The sequence below is a fragment of the Psittacula echo genome (genome assembly GCF_963264785.1).
Source record: "Psittacula echo genome assembly, chromosome: Z".
NCBI classification, from domain to species: Eukaryota; Metazoa; Chordata; class Aves; order Psittaciformes; family Psittacidae; genus Psittacula; species Psittacula echo.
Window position 1 is genome coordinate 79,535,465 of NC_137742.1, and position 18,212 is coordinate 79,553,676.

General features: G+C 35.3%; 1 protein-coding gene across 1 annotated transcript in view; it reads left to right on the plus strand.

Moving 5' to 3' along the window:
* The window catches only part of ADGRV1 (adhesion G protein-coupled receptor V1), a gene marked incomplete at its 5' end in the record, with an annotated part of 292,106 nt that overhangs the window by 66,015 nt on the left and 207,879 nt on the right, over nt 1–18,212 (plus strand). The window contains 16 exons of the mRNA XM_080638347.1: nt 191–400; nt 3,466–3,596; nt 3,870–3,969; nt 4,975–5,154; nt 6,656–6,819; nt 7,304–7,397; nt 9,949–10,027; nt 10,804–10,942; nt 11,465–11,606; nt 12,006–12,268; nt 13,835–14,010; nt 14,939–15,063; nt 16,313–16,479; nt 16,562–16,705; nt 17,241–17,348; nt 17,834–18,086. Of these exons, the coding sequence (XP_080494473.1) occupies nt 191–400; nt 3,466–3,596; nt 3,870–3,969; nt 4,975–5,154; nt 6,656–6,819; nt 7,304–7,397; nt 9,949–10,027; nt 10,804–10,942; nt 11,465–11,606; nt 12,006–12,268; nt 13,835–14,010; nt 14,939–15,063; nt 16,313–16,479; nt 16,562–16,705; nt 17,241–17,348; nt 17,834–18,086 (2,475 nt within the window). The remainder of the gene's footprint in view (nt 1–190; nt 401–3,465; nt 3,597–3,869; nt 3,970–4,974; nt 5,155–6,655; nt 6,820–7,303; nt 7,398–9,948; nt 10,028–10,803; nt 10,943–11,464; nt 11,607–12,005; nt 12,269–13,834; nt 14,011–14,938; nt 15,064–16,312; nt 16,480–16,561; nt 16,706–17,240; nt 17,349–17,833; nt 18,087–18,212) is intronic.

An 18,212-nucleotide genomic window follows, 5' to 3' on the forward strand; every position in this document is an offset into this window, starting at 1 on the left:
GAATAAAAATTCATAATGACAATTCATAATGACAATTCGTAATGACAAGTAACTTCTAATCAGTTGAACAAATAAATATACTTCATGTCCTTTTTAATATTTTTTAAAGTATTTACTAAGAGATTGTTAAGTCTTTTTAAAAGGTGATTTTCATGTGCACACATAAGTATGTGTGTTTTTCTTCTTGTAGGGGAAACAAAGAACATTGTCACACTGACCATTTTAGATGATACGGAGCCAGAGGATAATGAAAGTATCATAATCAGCCTGGTCAATACTGAAGGAGGGAGTCGGATTCTGCCCAGTTTTGACACTGTCACAGTGATTATTCTGGCAAGTGACAATGTGGCAGGAATTATTAGCTTTCAGACAGCCTCCAGATCTGTTATTGGTCGTGAAGGTGGGATTCTTCATATTGATCACACTCAGTTTGTTTAACATTAGTTTCCGTGTCAGTGCTTTCTATTGATTGTGACCCACATTGATGGTTTTTATCACTGTTCAGAGAATGCCAGAAAGCAGAGAATAACCAGATACTTGGCATCTATTTCCTTGAATTTTTAACTCTTGCAAGCTTAGCACTTAGATTAAATCAATGGAAGAGATAAGTGTACCTTTTCGAAAAGCATTTTATATACCATCATCTGTACTTTGTTTTCTTCTGAAGAGCATGTCTTGCTTTTATTGGTATTTCAAAGCTCCTTTTAGCATTTCCTGTTGTATTCATTTATACCATATTCCAGAACTGTATACAACTCCCATCATACACATGTATAGTAGTAGTCATAAGCAAATCTCATCTATCAGTGACTTAAAACTCACTTTAAATCTTCTAGGAAATATTCCCACAAGAAGATTAGGATCTCATCTTCCCTCTCCCTGACTCAGTAACTGACTGTTTTAAAGTTTTCTGTTTATGATTTCTTGTGGTAGCTAGTTTAGGAATGTAGGAATCTTGCTGTCATTACTCAGTCATGACCTTTGAGAAAGAACAGTAATAATTTGATAGCCCCAAAGGTGTCTACTAGTGCTTTAAAAGAGAATGTTGTGTGTTCAATCTAAGGTTTGATGAATTTGTGTGTAGGATAATGACAGTACTAATGGTGATTGCTTTTGGCAGCCTTTGCTGGAATCAAAATATATGGCAGTATGATTTTTCTCTGACATATAAACTGATGGGTAGGAAAAGTTAACAAAAAAGAAATTTGGTTTCAGAAATGCGTTTTCTGTTCAAAGAAGTAAATCTTTTTTAACAAAATGCCTTCTGTTTGGTTGGTTGGTTGGGGTTTTTTTTCCCATAAATGAAAGGGCATCATAATCTTTTGGGTTTTTATCTAGATATGGCTTTTGTTAATTCTGCTCTAATGTGTGCCCAGTTTTTGTCCTTTATTCCTCCACATTAATAGTCCTGATCCCTCTGCCAAGCCAGCTGCAATCTGGCAGGCTAAGAAGAACTGTTAATGAGCACAAGACAAACCATCTCATTCCCAGAGGCTGCAATGACCCTGAATACTTTCTACTGGTTAAATATTATCATAGCATGCTAGCAAATGTTGCCTATTGAGATCTGTAACACTCTGCTATAGTTTATAAATTACTTTATTCTAATTCCTCCAGCTTGTGAAGAGCAGTGCATTGTCTTACAATACATGACAGCAAGAAAACCCAAGGAAACTAATTCTCTTTGATAAAAAAAGGAAAGAATGAGCTAAGGCCTTTAGAATATTTCAGTATTTATACTTAATTTTCAGTAATACCTTTTTTTGTTCTGAAAATAAAATTTATCAGACATAAATCCAAATGTGATTATATTAATTGTATTACTGACCAATTTCTGTCTAGCAAATCTATATTGTTTTCAAGCTGTGCATATTGTTTAACACCTTCCTGGGGCAAGGGTAGCATTTTAGTGCCTGCAGAGGCATGCAACAGTTGTGTGGCTGTGACTGTATTAGGAGAAAATACATTGCAGTAGTTTGAAATTAGGAAGAAGAGAGGGATAGCTGAGGCCCCCTTCTTCCCTGATAAATGCAGAGATCTAAAGGTATGGATAAAACATAGTTAAATTTTAAAAAAACTTAAACCAAAATGGTGAAATTAGCCTCATAACACCTTAAAGCTTCAGAAATCAATTAGGACTTGTATTAGTAATTCTTTCTGAGTCAGTAATTAACTACGTGATGTCAGTAATTATGATGAATTATACTTCAGGTTTCTTCTCAGTGTTTGGATTGCAGTACAACAGGCTTCTGCATCATAAAGCATTTTGTCCCAGTCTTCAGTGAAAATTCACTATATGACATCATGTTGTATTGAAATAAACTTTGTCTAGACTGTGCATTCTGTAATGGTACCAGAGTAACCTTTTTGCTGTTAAATATTTATTTGTTTGCAATCAATGTGCAAAATTATCAAATAAGATAATCAGTTTCAGTGCAGTGTTAAATGATATGCTAAGTAAGCCTCAGGGAAACCTGTAAACTGGCAATCTACCCTCAGATATCTGACTGTAGAAGCAGAATCCTTGTGTTATCAATAAATTTTAAATTCTTTTATTCTCTTAAAAGCAACATAAAACAACTTAGGGTAAAGATATGAACATTGGTGTATCTCCGCGGCTTAACTGAAATTTGAAATGTTGAGGCTGAAATAACACCTACTAATTTCTTTATTTGAAAATGGGTGTATACAATTCTTGTGTTATGTTTTCACAATTTTATATTTTAATTAGCAATATTAAGGTCTCTTGAAATTAGTTGTTCATCTCATTGGTAGTCAATATATATGCATCTCTAAGTTTTTGTTACTAAGAAAAGAACATGTCTAGAAAAAGATTCAAATTTTTCCTGCCTGTTTCAGCTATACAGTGCTGTCCTGCAATATAATATACTACAATAGCTAGATAGCATCCTAACAGGATGCTTTTAAAAGTAAATAATCAGAAAGACTAGCTGGGTTGCTCAGTTCTTTATGACACTGAGTAAGAAGCCACATAACATCACATCTTCTCTTTCACTATCATAGACATTTCTCAGTTTCTCTCAATAGGGGTGCTTCTAAGCATGTACATAACAAAAATCAGAAGATGGAATTATGCCCAGATTTTACTCTTTTGTGTTGTTTACAGACAGGTATTGCTCTTTTATTTGTGCATGTTTTAATGCATATGAGTAACTTACTTCCTAAGTTATTTATCTGTGTCAGCTTCCCTCATATTTGATACTTCTTCCCAAAGGTGAACTAAACCCAGGAAAGCTCAGGAAGAAAGAGGTTAGGTTTGGGGTTTTTGTTTTTTATATAAAACCCAAATATGTTCTATAACTACTGTGAAGCTCATTATTAAAAATATTAATGGTTTTCAGAATAACTATTTTAACTGTGATGAATGTTTTTGGCTTCTGATTTTTATACTTGATATGTAGTAGATGAAAGCCCAAAATACTGCATCTTATCCTTTGTTCCTAGGAGAACAACTGCGATTCCATGTTGTAAGAACTGCCCCAGGATTGGGAAATGTTACTGTTGAATGGAAGATAGTTGGGCATAATGTAAAACAAAATTTTGAAAATTCTTCTGGAATACTCTTTTTTCCTGAGGTAAGTCCATAAGCAAAGCTAATGGCTACAGGAAAATGCTGTAATTAAAACTGACCTGAGAAAAATAAAAGTGCGTTTATAGCAGTCTTTGTTTCTTGATGTGATTGTTTACTCTCTCCTTTACTCTTGTAGTTATAAACTGGGGGGAGTTTGTAGTTGTTGATGCTTCAACTTTACATTTCTTAAAGGTGTTGTTCAAAATATACATGATAAATTAGTATCACTTGCATTTTGTGCAATAATGACTCATCTATTTTTCAATAAAATAAATAGGGGGCATTGAATACAACATTGTATGTTCACTTGCTGGATGACCGTATTCCTGAAGAAAAAGAAGAATACCAGATAATCCTATACAATGTCAAAACAGAAGGTAATGTGAAGCTGTAGCCTGCTATGTCTTAAAACTACCATTTAATAGTGTAATATTTTCATATGTATTAATCCATTTTGGAAGTGTAGGGTTAAACATATTGCAGCTGGTGTAAACTATGGAAAGTTCATTTGTATTTTATTGTGACAGGCTTGAATCATTACACATGTGTATATACATACATAAACACATACACATACATATATGTATGCATTTTATTTCCTTCCTTTTAACTGAATACAAACCTGAGCTAATGTGTTCTGGATACAGTTGCCACAAAATAAGCAGGTATTTTTTAAAGCAATCTTGTAATGCTGCAAGCTGGCTTTCTGATCTGTCTCTAAATTCAAGTGTTCTTGAATTCAAATTAGTGTTCTGCCATTCAAATTAGAATAAGAAGCACAAACTGCATCCCTTCTGAAATATCCTTTGTTAAACTGAAATTAATGACTGAACACCAAACTAACTTGACATGGATCGTGTTGCTGCTAGGTGCCTTACCAACTTGCCAGAATCATTTGTTGACTCTTGTAATCCATCGGGATAAGCATAAATTAATACACCAATGATTATTCATAAAGCAACACTTTGAAAAGGGAGTAATTTCTTAATGGAATGACTGAGAAGTTTAATATAATTTTAATTTTAGAAGTTAATTCCTGGGAAAACTTCCTTTTACAACAGAGGAAGTTCAGGGAAGTTGATACTTGGCACTAGCCCATTAAGTTTTCTCATTTCTTAATAGATTTTTCTGAGTCTCTACTTAGTATGCATACAATTTCTGTTGTGATTGTATGTTCTTGTGTTTGATACAGAATGTAAATATATATATTCCACACCATACATAAAATTCAGTGATCATATCGTGTTTGGTTTAATTTCATTAATTTAATTTCATTTGCACTGTCACTGACTGTCATTTAGATGTTATAATAGCAGTAATATAAGACAAAAAAATTAGTTGTGTAACACTTTATTCACTGTAGTCCGTCGATTCTTTTGCAGGAGTGTCTTCTTCAGGTGCTGCTGTTCTGGATAGTCAAGGATATGAAGCTGTTCTGACAATTGAAGCTAGTGATGAACCACATGGAATCCTGAATTTTGCTTCCCCGTCCAGGGTTGTTTTAATGCCAGAGGAAAACAAAACAGTTCAGCTTTTTATTAATAGAGAATTTGGATTTCTAGGTTTGTATAATAACTCCAGCAGAAGGGAAGTCCTGTTTTTGTAATCATTAGGCAAATAAAAACCATGACATGGAGGCTGGAAATTTTGAAAAATCTTGGGTACAGGTGATGTTTTCAGACATTGTAGGTTTCTGACTGCAGGCTCGGAAACTAAGTTTTGGATAAAACTGGAGCCATAGCCTGTCGCAGAAAGGACTCAGTTGGACATCAATGTGATCAGACAAAGCCATTTATTATAGAAAACTAACACTTTATATACTATTTCTTAAGGTTGTTTGCACTAACTTGGCCCATTGTGATTGGATACATATCTTTGAGGCCCTTAACAACTAACATATAATTGGTTAAGCACAGGTGTGAGAACCTGACCTTCAAAGTTTTCCAACAGTCCTCAATTTAGCAACTCAGTAAATCCCAGCTCCTTCTTATCTTGCTGGGATTCTTACTCCCAGTGCCTCACTCCCATCCTCCTTCACCTTTTGTTGTTCCTTGGTTCATGTCGAACTCCATGTAGGCACTTGCTGATCAGGGTACATGGCCATTCTTTGCCAGAAAGTCATCCACAATAGCCCTCATTTCCACAGCAAGGAATCTTGGAGCTGTGACTCAACTGGTTGGCTGTTAGGGTTGCTACCTTTATGTCTAATGTCTCAAAGTGTTAGTCTTTCCAGAAGAAATAAAAAACATATGAGAAAAGGAGATTGTATGGTATGATTTTCCCCTAAACTTCCAGAACCTGTCAAGGTATTTAATTAAGACTGCATAATTCCAGAATTCAATAATGTTTTGTGTGCAAAAATATCTTCTTGTGTTTGTTGCCTGAGAATTTCAAACTGTATTGTGAGATAGCATTTCATTTCATACAGACTAGCTTTGAATTCCATCTGTTATTTTATCTCCAGGATCACTCTTCTTAAATTTTTAGTTTGGCTGTCCTGGCAGATTAGCAAGTCATGGCTTTATTATAAAAAAGTAATGTCTAAATTTTTAGCTTGGTAACATCTATCAGTGTGTCCCCAGTTATTATTCCTTATTGAAGTGTTTGTCAATCTGCCTGGGGAGGAAGTTTTACTTATTAAGCTGTTTTTTCCAGCACTTTCTTTAGAGCCCTTCTTAGATGCCAGTCATTCCTGAAACATTCTACTTCCCTTGGCACCATACTTGGTATTAATAAGATATTACATGCCCCAGGTAGTACTTCAGCAGTGTAATATTTGCATTCCACAGCACCTTAACTATCTGAATATGTTTAGTTGTAATGCATTTTGAGTCCTGTGGGGTTGGAGAAATCACCAAAGGCTGGACTGAAAGCATTTTAAAAATTGTAACAAAGTTCCATTGGCTCCAGATTAATCTTTTAATTCTTCTATTTTGCAGTTAGGCTTTTCATTTTGTGGATGGGTATGTGATCTGTCTTCTTTGTCTATTCCAGTAAGCATTATATAAAAATAAAAAATACCTAAGAATTAAAAAAAATATCTTTTTGTCACAAATTAAACAGGTGATATCAATGTTACATATGCCACAGTTCCAGGAGTACTCACCTTAAGTAATCGGACAGAAGGGACCTTGGCTGAACCAGGAAGTGATTATGTAGCTGTTTCTGGCTCGCTGATTCTGGAAGAAGGAGAAACTTCAGCTGCCATAAATGTTACTATTCTAGAGGTAAAGTCTAAACCCTTTCTTTCTATGCTGATCTATATCAGAAGAAGAATAATTTGGAACATAGAGCTTGCAATCTGTACGTCATGAAGATTTCATTGTCACTTAGAAAGATGTTTTTTATCTTAAGTTGAAATCATAGAAGTATAGATGATTACAGAAAGCATCTCTACCTATGCATAAATGAAATTTAGCTGCTTCATTAAAAATTTACTGTCTGGTATCCAGAACAGTGCAAGTCATTGCTTGCAACAGACTCTTACTTTCTCAGTGATTGGTGTTTATGCCTTTAAAATTGGGCAGAAGTTTATTCACAAGCATAGTTTAGTGTCACCAGAGAATTTTTTTCATGAAATATGGTGTGTTACTTCATAATTCTAGTGTTGCTATAACCTTAGAGACTCCCACTGTGTTGCTTTTTGGTGACTTCTGTGACAGTTTCTTAAAGGAAAATGAAAAAATATTGTACTGAATTTGTGTTCTGCAGGATGATGTACCAGAGATGCAAGAATTCTTCTTGGTTAATTTAACTTCAGTGGAACTCATCATGAATCATTCAACTTCATCCCCACCTAGGCTGGGTAAAGTAACTTGTACAGAATTATCTTTGGCTTTCCTGTTATGTGACTAGCATGCAGATCATATTACCCTGGCATATTATCAGTATTACACTTACTTGCCAACTATGCCAATATGAGATAGGGTATTCTGAAAGAAATATTGTAGAACACCAAACATACTCATTATTACACTTGCTTCTTTTTTTTTTAAGCCCTCTAAAAATTATAAGTCAATTTTCTTAGAGGAGGTAGTAATTAACAGCTGGAGAGCACAATTATCTTCAAAGTTTTGTAGGTATTTCTAAGTACATAGTGGAAACAAAAATTTCAAAAAAATTACTTTTTGTGATTACTTTGTTCATTCTTTTTAAAGTATCTTTTTATTACTCTGTATCAGATTTACTTTTAGGAGTTATATCCTGTGGTTTTCCTACTCTTCTGGTAGACTTTGTTTATCAGTTGCTTAGTTAGCTCCTCATTGTGCTTCTGAATTCAGTAGCGTAGCTGCCGTTAGATTTAAGGGCAATTCAATTATCCTGTGATACTAGACCAGCTGCAGTGATTATTTCTAACATCTTCCTTGACTCTTTTTCCTTTTCTTTGCATGCCTATAGAAGTGAGAGAGTTAATTCGTTATAGACTGAAAGGTAACTTGCAAGACTCATAACTTGCTGATTTGTAGATTGAGCTGGGATTAGTTGAGTCTAAAATCTAAACCATGAAAAGAGTAACATATATGTACAGAGAATTTTTCTGAACTAGTGCTGAGTGTTGTATAATCTCATCTTCTATTGTAAGGGGTTGGCAGTCTCTTTGAATCATGATATTCAGCCCTCCTGTGACATCTGCATTGGGTTAAATGTACTTAGGATGAACAGATACTTGTTTAAACCCTCATGGGTTTAAACAAGTCCTCATTTAAACATGTCCTCATTATAAAATGTCACTATAAATTCTGTTCTAATCTTGTTTTCCATATTGGCATATTTTAATTTGTTATGACTGACAATTTAACTCCTTATTGGTGTAGTGTTTGTTTTAGCATTTGTAGCTATCCTATACTCTCTACAAGGTATTTGAAGTATTATTAGGAAGTGTCTTGTATCAACAGCGATGGGTGTTTTGCACATGATACAGGCGTGTTCAGTCAGTTCTACACATCTGGAATATTTTGCATGTGCTGTTCTTGTCATAGCTGTGTGCGTGCAATATGTGGATTAAGTCTGGTGTATCCATGATGTCGAGTTGAACTGAAGTGACCCTGATTTCTGATCAGAGGCTTCATTGACAAGGAGCAGAAACAACAAGCATAAAGGCAGTTCTGTTGTTTTCTCCATGCTCCTCTTGCTTCCATCTTCTAGAACAGGTGGAAGAAAGAACCTGAATCGAATACAGAAGTGCAAGGAATTGAAAGAGAAAATGATCAACAGCTGAGAATGATGAACGAGAAAGGAATAAACTCAATAGATACAAGAAGGAACTAAGCTGGGGTGGTGGGCAGGGGTGCATCAGGGAAGGGGAGGAATGCCAGACATGAAATAAGAGATCTAGTATTGAAAGCCAAGTATAACAGACTCCAGGTGAACTGATCTGACTATGACAAAAGGGAAAATGTGGATTAGAGAGAAGCTGAGAAGTCTGTAATCACTAGCCACTCCCTCTGGATTTCTAAACCGTGGTAACATTTCTACTGTTTGTGTAGATGTTTTGATGATTTTCATCACTACCTCATAGTGACAGGTTTGGATTCATGGCAAAGGCCTTTTATTAATATTTATCTGAATTGATAGAAATTTTTCCTATGGATCTAAATTACTATGGATTAAGTGGGGCAGTTTGGTTGTAAAAATTGTCATCCTTTCTTTCTTTTCAAGTCTTATTAAAAGTAATTTGAAGTAAATTAAAGTAGTCATATTTTAAGATTGTCTGGACAGCTAAAACATTATTTTCTCATAAGAATCAGTTCTGACTGTCAAATTCTGGTTCCTGAAATCAGTGGTCATTTCTGGCATTAGTCTATTATTCAGTATTTTCACAGTAATTACATACAGTAATATTTCAGAGTTACATCTGTCTTTATGGAGCAATAGAATATTTGAATAGAATGTTATAGTACATAAACAGCTAACAAAAAATAAATAATTCTGTATTTGTAGCAGAATCTGAGCTGTATGCCAGTAAAATTTATGATCAGCCATTGAAACATGACAGGAGATGAAATACTGGATTGGTTTTTATTCTTCCCTCTCATTTTCTCTCCATATTCAGAATGGCACAATCTGCAAAATGTTGATTGTCTTCATAATAAACACACACAATGAAGACAAATTAAGATTCTATGCCAAATCTTGCTTTTGGTATATCCTAATTTTTCTGTGCTGTGTTTTGCTGTCTTTCTTTGAGCCTTTCTAGTTACCTTGCTGACTACCATTTTCTCCTCCACATTTTGGAGACAGAAAATTATGTATTCTACAAAATTAGTAGAGATTTATAAATGCTTCTGTTAATCTTGAAAATAAGGAAAATGGAATTTATTGTTCTTTCCTCTTTGTAATTCTGTTTTCCATTTTAGATGTGGAAGGTTTAGCTTCTCAAGTTATTATTGATGCTAACGATGGAATATATGGAGTAATTGAATGGGAAAGTACCAGGTAAGTCTTGTCTCCTTGAAAAGCTCACTGTGTCAGTCAGTGATTGTGGTTGCCCATTATTTTCATTTTCAGTCAACAGTAAAAGTCCTGTTAAAACCAGGGCCAGATCTTTCAAATGGCAGAGCATCATTCAATTCAGTAGAATGCGACAATGTAAGATAATTTTCACACTGAAACCCAGCATTTACTGCATGTTTACTCAGAAATATTTTGCTACTACATGCTTTCACTTCTGTCCTTTTGTATTGTGAACATGTGTCACTCCTCCAGCCTCCATCCAGCACTGCAGCCTCTGCTTCCATGTAAGCATACACACTGGCTTCTCCCAGATCTTCTCTGACTAATTTCTAGAAGGCATCCATGAACACAGACAGGCATAATCTGCCTCTAATAAGCAGGAAAAAGCCACAACCTCCTATAGCTTAATTCTGTTTAGATAAGAAACAAAGGTGAAAAGGTTGTATTACACAATTGTAGTGATGGTGATACTGTAATAATGCCTTTTTCTCATAGAATCATAGAATGGTTAGGGTTGGAAATAACCTTAAGGTCATCTAGTTCCAACTAGGCCTGCCATGGGCAGGGATGACTCACACTAGACCATGTTGCCCAAGGTTCTGTCCAACCTGGCCTTGAACACTGCCAGGGAAAAGCATTATAAAGCATACCTCAGAGAGGGAGTGATTTGATGCGAAATAATGTAACATCTGTCTACCATCTTATTCAAAAGAACATGATCAGTGAGCACTGATAATTTTTCTTGCTTTTTGTTTCAGCTTTGAAGTTAATGAATCTCACGGGAATCTGACAATAATGGCATACCGAAACAGGGGATCATATGGAAATGTGTCTGTATTTCTTTATGCCCAAAATTTGGAGGCACAGCTGGGTTTGGATTTTAGTATGACCTCAAGGGTAAGAAGCAAATTCTTAATCTTAATAATAATCTTAATACTTTTCATTCCTTCAGATTCCTCAGAATAAGATTTTATTGTTTAGTCTGCAGAATGATCAGTAATGCAGCTAAATTTTTCGACTTGTTTCAATTGCTTTGGTCATCTGAATAGAATGAGATAAAATTAGTCATTTTACTGTTTCTTTTTAAATACTGAAGTATTTTTAAATATAAGGCACACCATAAACTTTCAGACGTTTATCTTAAATACAGTTTTGCTTAGACAACAGCAAGATTTCAGGTAAGGTCTCATATTTTTTTACACCAGAACTTCCAGATTAAATTCATCTTGTTTGTTATCATTCTGCAATGTGTTGAACTTTGTACTTCTGTTTCAACCAATTTATAAGGGAAATAGAGATTGTAGCTCTTCTTGTCTCCTCTTACTTTCTATTGAAGACAATTCTGTTTACCTTAGTTGAAAAATTCTGTATATATTAACATTTGTTAAGTACTTGATGCTTTCTGTGTTTCAATGCTAGACTCTTTTTTTTGCTGATGGAGAAAGGAATAAATCTGTTGTTGTTATGATTTTTGATGATGATATTCCTGAAGGTGATGAGAAGTTCCAATTAATTTTAACAAATCCCTCTCTGGGGCTGGAATTAGGAGAGAGCACAACAGGTAAAGCTTAGTTTTGATGTTCGTTCTTTTTGAAATTTTATGGCTGTCATTTTAATTTTATTCTTCTGACTAATTGTATTTCAGAGAAGACCATTCCCCTGCTATGATCTTTATTCTCCTTTGGAAAGTTCTTAAACACCCCTGTGCAATCTATTCAATTACCAAGATAATATGTAAAATGGGGAATCAAAAAGTATGAAAGTGAGCTTTTTAATAAAAGAGTCTAGATTCTTCCTGTCCAGAAAAATTCCTCACTTATATATTCTTTTCAAGTAATAGCATGGACATAAAACCATTATGTATACACTAAAGGAAGAATGGATTTGTCTTCATACGTATTTCTTTTATCTACATGTACAATTATATTTTACTATTTTTACTGTGTTTCTTTCTCAAAAGCCACAATTACAATACTTGCCAATGATGACGGCCATGGAATTTTGTCATTCAATAACAGTGATCACTTCTTCCTAAGAGAGCAAACAGCTCTCCATTTGATGGAAAGTATTGCAGTATTAAACATTATTAGAGAACCTCCTCAGGGAATATTTGGCACCGTGACTGTTCAGTATCTTGTAAGTGAAATTAATTCTTCAAAGCCATCAGTGGATTTGACCCCTTCTCAAGGATATATTGTGCTGGAAGAGGGAGTCAGAGTCAAGGTAATATGATAGTTATTACTAAAGAAGTGAGAAAGCTTTTGTGAAATTTTTGGAAAGATTTCAGAAATGTCTGTTTTTTTCTTGTATTTATGTTTTTTTTATGTTTTCCTTTATTCTCAAATTGTCTCGGGAGTGGGACTAGATAAATTTATATGTGCTCTTCTGTAGGTATTTCTCTGTAGTAGATGAGGTAAATTGAAAACAATATAATGGGTATATAGTGTTTATGTACGCACAGGAACATCTCGTTGTATATATTCAATACGTAGCTGGAACACAAACTCTGAAATGAAGTGATAATGTACACGCATTAAGGCTGAAGTAAAAATCCCATTCTGTAACATGGTACTTCAGAGGGTCTGAACTGAACAGAGTATGCTTCAGCAAATGCAAAAAGTGAGCACCTCTGAGAGTTGTAGGAATAAAAAATTACTTATTCTCTGGGAGTATTAAACTCACTGCCTCTGTACTGTGCCTGCACGAATGTCAGCTAGATCATAAGCAGCTTAAGTTTGTGAAATCCTAACCCCTCTGAAGCTTAAATGGCAGCTTGCTTGTTAAATTTTATTTTATTTTATTTTGTCAGTGAGGTTAGGGTCAGTAATAAGTTAGTGGGCTAGTTAGTAGTGGCTAGTTGGATAGAATCTGAAACAAAACTTTCTGCAAGTACCGCTTTTCAGTTCATGAAGCTTAAATGCATTTGGAGCCACAGTGCTGACTAGTGTAGCAGATCTATGGGAAGTCAAGGACTTCTTAAATTGGTCTCTAAAATATGGTTTACTGCAGAAGTTAATAGGGATCTGAAAGGTTGTAAGCTCCAGTTTAGTTCCCGATCCATCATTACTAACTTTTTTTCTATAGCAAAGCTATGTGAACCTGTGTAACTTCTGCCTGTTTGAGTGTTGGGAAGGATGACAGTGAGCCACAAATTATAATGGAAACACGTAACTCTATATAATTCTCTGCTACTTTCAGATCACTTTGACAGGATGCTAGTCTCATCCACAGTAGTGCAATAAAGGGAAAAAAACATCAAGAAGAGTGACAGTATCTCAAATATTCCTCTATTTTTGCTTTTTTTCCTTCTTTCTTCTCCTCACCAGTAGTGGAATTATCTTGTTTCCCTGGAGCTAATTTGGTTGCCAACTAAAGTAAATTAAAACCAACTTCACTGAGCTACGTTAAGGGATCAGGTAGCTGTACGGGAACTGGGAATTACCAAGGAGTGTGTGGAGTAAGTAGAGATCCAAAGTGTGAGAAAAGGATCAAAAATTATTACATTTCAGAGGGCCTTAGGATGAGAGGAGAAAAAACAAGAAAGAAAATAGTTAAGGGGGTATCTATGCTTGTTCTGGTGTTTCACCAATGAAGGTCACCAGACAGATGACTTTAGAACCTCATCCTGAACCGTCCCTGCCTCAGATCTGTCCTCAAGATCTGCTGTTCTCCTGCTGTGCTAACCAAAGGTATACACTGAAAGAACAGAAACAAGAGCATGGTCTGACAGGGCTATGTCATCATTAGCTGTCAATTCTCAACAACTTTCTATGCTTGTTTTCTTGTCAGACGTTGCATATTTCTGCAATACTGGATGAAGAACCAGAAATGGATGAGCACTTTGTTGTCACCCTGTTCAATCCAACTGGAGGAGCCAGACTGGGCACAAGAGTGCAAACTATGATTACGATATTACAGAACCAGGCTCCACTGGGGCTTTTCAGCATCTATCCAGTTACAAATAGGTACTAAGCACTGATACAGTTAAAAGGAGATTTTTCATGTTTTATGTTGTAGAGATGGTATCTCTCTACGATTTTCTTTTTGATGAATCCCTTTAAGGAAATTCAACAATCCAATTGTAAAACATTTCTAATTTTGAAAAGTATCCTGTCTGTCAAATACTATTACTGCTATGCAAAAGAACAGAAACCCACTTAAAATGAACTATTCATCATTAGAAATATATTTTTATATTATTTAAATATCATAATTTATATTACTGATAAAAATATTCTATTATATAAAAATAGTAATAAATATATTATTTAAATTAAATAATAATGGAATATTTAAATAAACACTTTTTTAACTTTGGATTTTTCTAGCACAGTATAAAAGGCACACTTTGCATAAAACTGACATAGCCTTAGTCTGAAAAAATGGCATCACAACTTTTCTATCATGTTTTCAAGTGTATTTCTTCACAAACCTATACTTCATTTGTCCCTAAACATTTCACTGATAGTAATCCATATTATGAGCTCCACACCTCAGATGAGTACCCAAGGAGTCATGCATTTTAGAATTCATTTTTGTAAGTTTGTGTGAAATACAGTCTCTCAGGGCTGTTTTTCAAAAGCTAATGCACCATATATAATGACATTTGCAAAAATCAGTCAGCTTAAACCATACACTTGGTGCGTTAAATTTCAGGCAGGCTGGTTTAAGATTTTGTTGAATTGCCTGTGATTTTGCCAAGGTCTTGTGGTGAGAAACATTGGACAACCTCAATTAATGTAGTTTTCAGTCCATCAGATAGCAAAACTAATCACTAGTATTTTCATTTTACTTCTCTTGTGCATTCTGCACTGAAATTGTACTGTAAGAATCTTATTCATGTACCATAAAGATAATACATTTTTTCTTTCTTTTCACAATTCTCACATTTAGGACAAATTTCCTTATAGTTGAAGAAGCCAACACTACAGTTTATTTGAAAGTTTCACGAAGTAATGGGCTCAATGTGTCTGTGAGTGTTGAGTGGGAGACACTGTCGGATACTGCATTTGGCATCAGTATGTTCACTTTATCAAGAATTTCCACTACTTTTGTCAGAGTAGTTATAGCACGAAATACCGGAGATGTAACTTTGGAATGTAGATTCATGTATTTGATGAGATTAATCAGGAAATAAAAGAGCTTAGCTCCTTAACAGTGACCTTGTCATCAGCCACTTATGTCAGAATTTCAATAATCTGTATTGCTCTCCTTCCTACTTATATGAATATTGTTGTCACTAGACTTCTGTTTCACTTTTGTACACGGGGGGTTTCTGGGCTCAAGCACACACTGAAGCCAGGTAATGGGGAGCTTCTCGTCAACCAACACCCCCAAGTCCTTCTCCTCAGGGCTGCTCCACACATTCTCCCCCGGCCTATGTTTGTGCTTGGGATTGCTGTGACTCAGGTATGAGGTTCACATGGTACCATGTCTCCAGCCTGTCCAGTGCCATCTGGATCCCATTCCTTCCCTCCAGCATGTTGATAACACTGCACAGCTCAATGTCAGCAGCGAACTTGCTGAGGGTGCTCAATCCCACTGTCCATGTTGCCAACAAAGATGTTAAACAACACTGGTTTTGCTAACACCTCGGGAGCACTACTTGTCACTGGAAGCTATCCTACCATCTCTGTACCCATTTCCATGCTAAACCTTTTTGTTCCAGTACTGATAACATGTATAGCTCCTCACTAATCCAGACTGAAACTAACAAGGCAAAAAAGAAAATTCCTGGTTTTCAACATGGATGAATACTCTGTCTGGCTAAGCAGCTCATCTAACCTCTGTGGGATTGGGAGTTTAGCTCTTGGAGTTCAGTTCTGACAACACAGTACATTTTTCTGCAAGCCAGTCAAACAGCTTAGGCTGTTTAAGAGTCTTAGTGCCATGACTGATTGTTGTGATGAGAGGAGGAAAGAAGACAAACAGATACACTTAGTAGTTTCTTTGTCACTCCTTGCTACCTAGCTAATTTTCTTACTAGCCGAATTCCAAACTGAATCATTCAGAATCCTACTCAAACTGGCTCTGCATCTTCCATATGTAATTGTAATATATGAATACATTCATTGTTTAACTCTTGTTAGATCCTCTGTACTGTAACATTTCTGTTACATTTACATTTCTGGTACATTTACATATACCAACTATTTAGAGACTACTTCAAAACTTCTGATACTAGGTCTGGTTTTCACAAGTAAATAATACAAATGGCATTGAAAAAGACCTCAGGAATAAACACTGTTTCCTTTTACTGTATTGCAGGGGGCAGTATCAGTGTCCTGTCTGTCTTGCAGAGTTTTGTGGAAGAGTCAGCATCTAGTTGGTGTTTCTTTACATCAGGTCAAATCCTGTATGGTATTCTGCTGCGTACACCTCCAGCTATGTTTTCTACTGTCTATCAGTGGAAAGGAGTTTTTGTTCCTATTGAGGTAAATGTTTGGTAGCAGACACCACGCATGCTACTTAATAAAGAATTTAAGTCTCAATCTTACTTTTTTATTCCTCTCTCAGAATTTAAATATGTGGGATCCTAAGAGCTGTCTATCTTTCCAAATCCATGCCTCTCCCTACCTCGTGATTACTCACGGAGGAGCCAGTGAGGGAGCTTCCAACAGCAGTGTTTATGCATTCATGCCTGGACGCAGACTGTTGAAGGTGAATCTGTTTTACTTGAAAAATCATAAAATAATGGAGTTGGAAAGGGCCTTGGGAGGCCCTCTGGTCCAGTCATGTTTAAGAACAGCACTGTGCTCAGCTAGTATGTGTTCCTAACACTCTGCATGATTTCAGTGATGTAAGTTTTTATAAATGGTTGTCTAATGTGTTTTTATATTTATATTTTGGGGGTAGGGGAAAATGACCTGGAAGAGAGGAAGAAATTGTGGAGCAATCAAGTCACAGAACATTTTCTGAGGAAATGTGTAACACTATATTAATTTTTAATCCCACATATATAGAGAGATAAGTAAAACTACATACATGTAATTTAATATATTTTATATATAGTTTTATGTGTAATTTCACAATTTTTAAAAGTCACAGAATCATAGACTTATTAGTGTTGGAAGGGACTTTAAGATCTTCTAGTTCTAAGCCCCTGCCATGGGCAGGGAAAATACATATATATATGTATAAACTTGGCGGTTGAAGTGACTTCCAAACACTATTTTTTGTTGTATTTTGCTCACAGATACAGACTTTCTCTATTCTGAATACTACACGAGTGAAACATTTTTCTGTGGATGAAGAAAACTATCTGATTTTTGTGAGTCACACAACCAGTTCAAGTTCCATCCAGGTTAGACTACACTTGTCTTCCCTTTTATATGGGTAGTTTGGTTTGTTTTGAGTTCAAAATATGAAGTAATAATAAAAAAAACCTATAAATACATATTTCTGGGGAAAAAAAAAAGCTTACTTTTCTATTACGGATTTGTGAGACTGAAAATTCTAGAGTTGTACCAATACTCTCTACATTAACACATAATTTATATTTGGTTTGATTTTACTGTTACTGTTTTGTCTGTTTTGAAATCTAGCATGTTAAACACCTATAAGAACACAAATAGCTTCTGATCATAAACCTATGAATCTGAAGAACAGGCACAGATGCTTGCAGTAGGGTCATTTCTTACCAGCGTTCTTCTACCTTAAGGTCCACCTTAGAAATGAGGAATTCAGTTCACTATAAGTCTTCCCAGTTTTTCATCATGACACTTAATTTTTTTTCTCTTGGTGCTAATTATGAATATATAATGAAATAGATATTTCATATTTCCACAGGTTTTCCAGTGGCATAACGATATATTTGTGCTGCATCATCAACTTCCACTTTACAGAGCTCTCAATGTAGCATTGTTTGATAGAGGAGGCATTATGTACCTGTTACTTTCTTTGTCTAATACCAGTCAGAACTTACTCTTGTACCAGTGGTTGAATAATGAGTTTAGGAATCTTCATCAATTACCAGCAAAAGAAATAAAACATATGGAGGCCTGGATTTCTGGATCGGATATCTATTTAATTACTGCAAAAGGTATTTAGCAGAAGACAAACACTGAGTTTGCAAAGTATATGCTGGCTTATTTGGTAGTAAAGGCATCTGGGGTAAAGGAGTTTAGCTAGGAATTAAAGTATTACAGGGGAGTGTCAGTTCACTGAT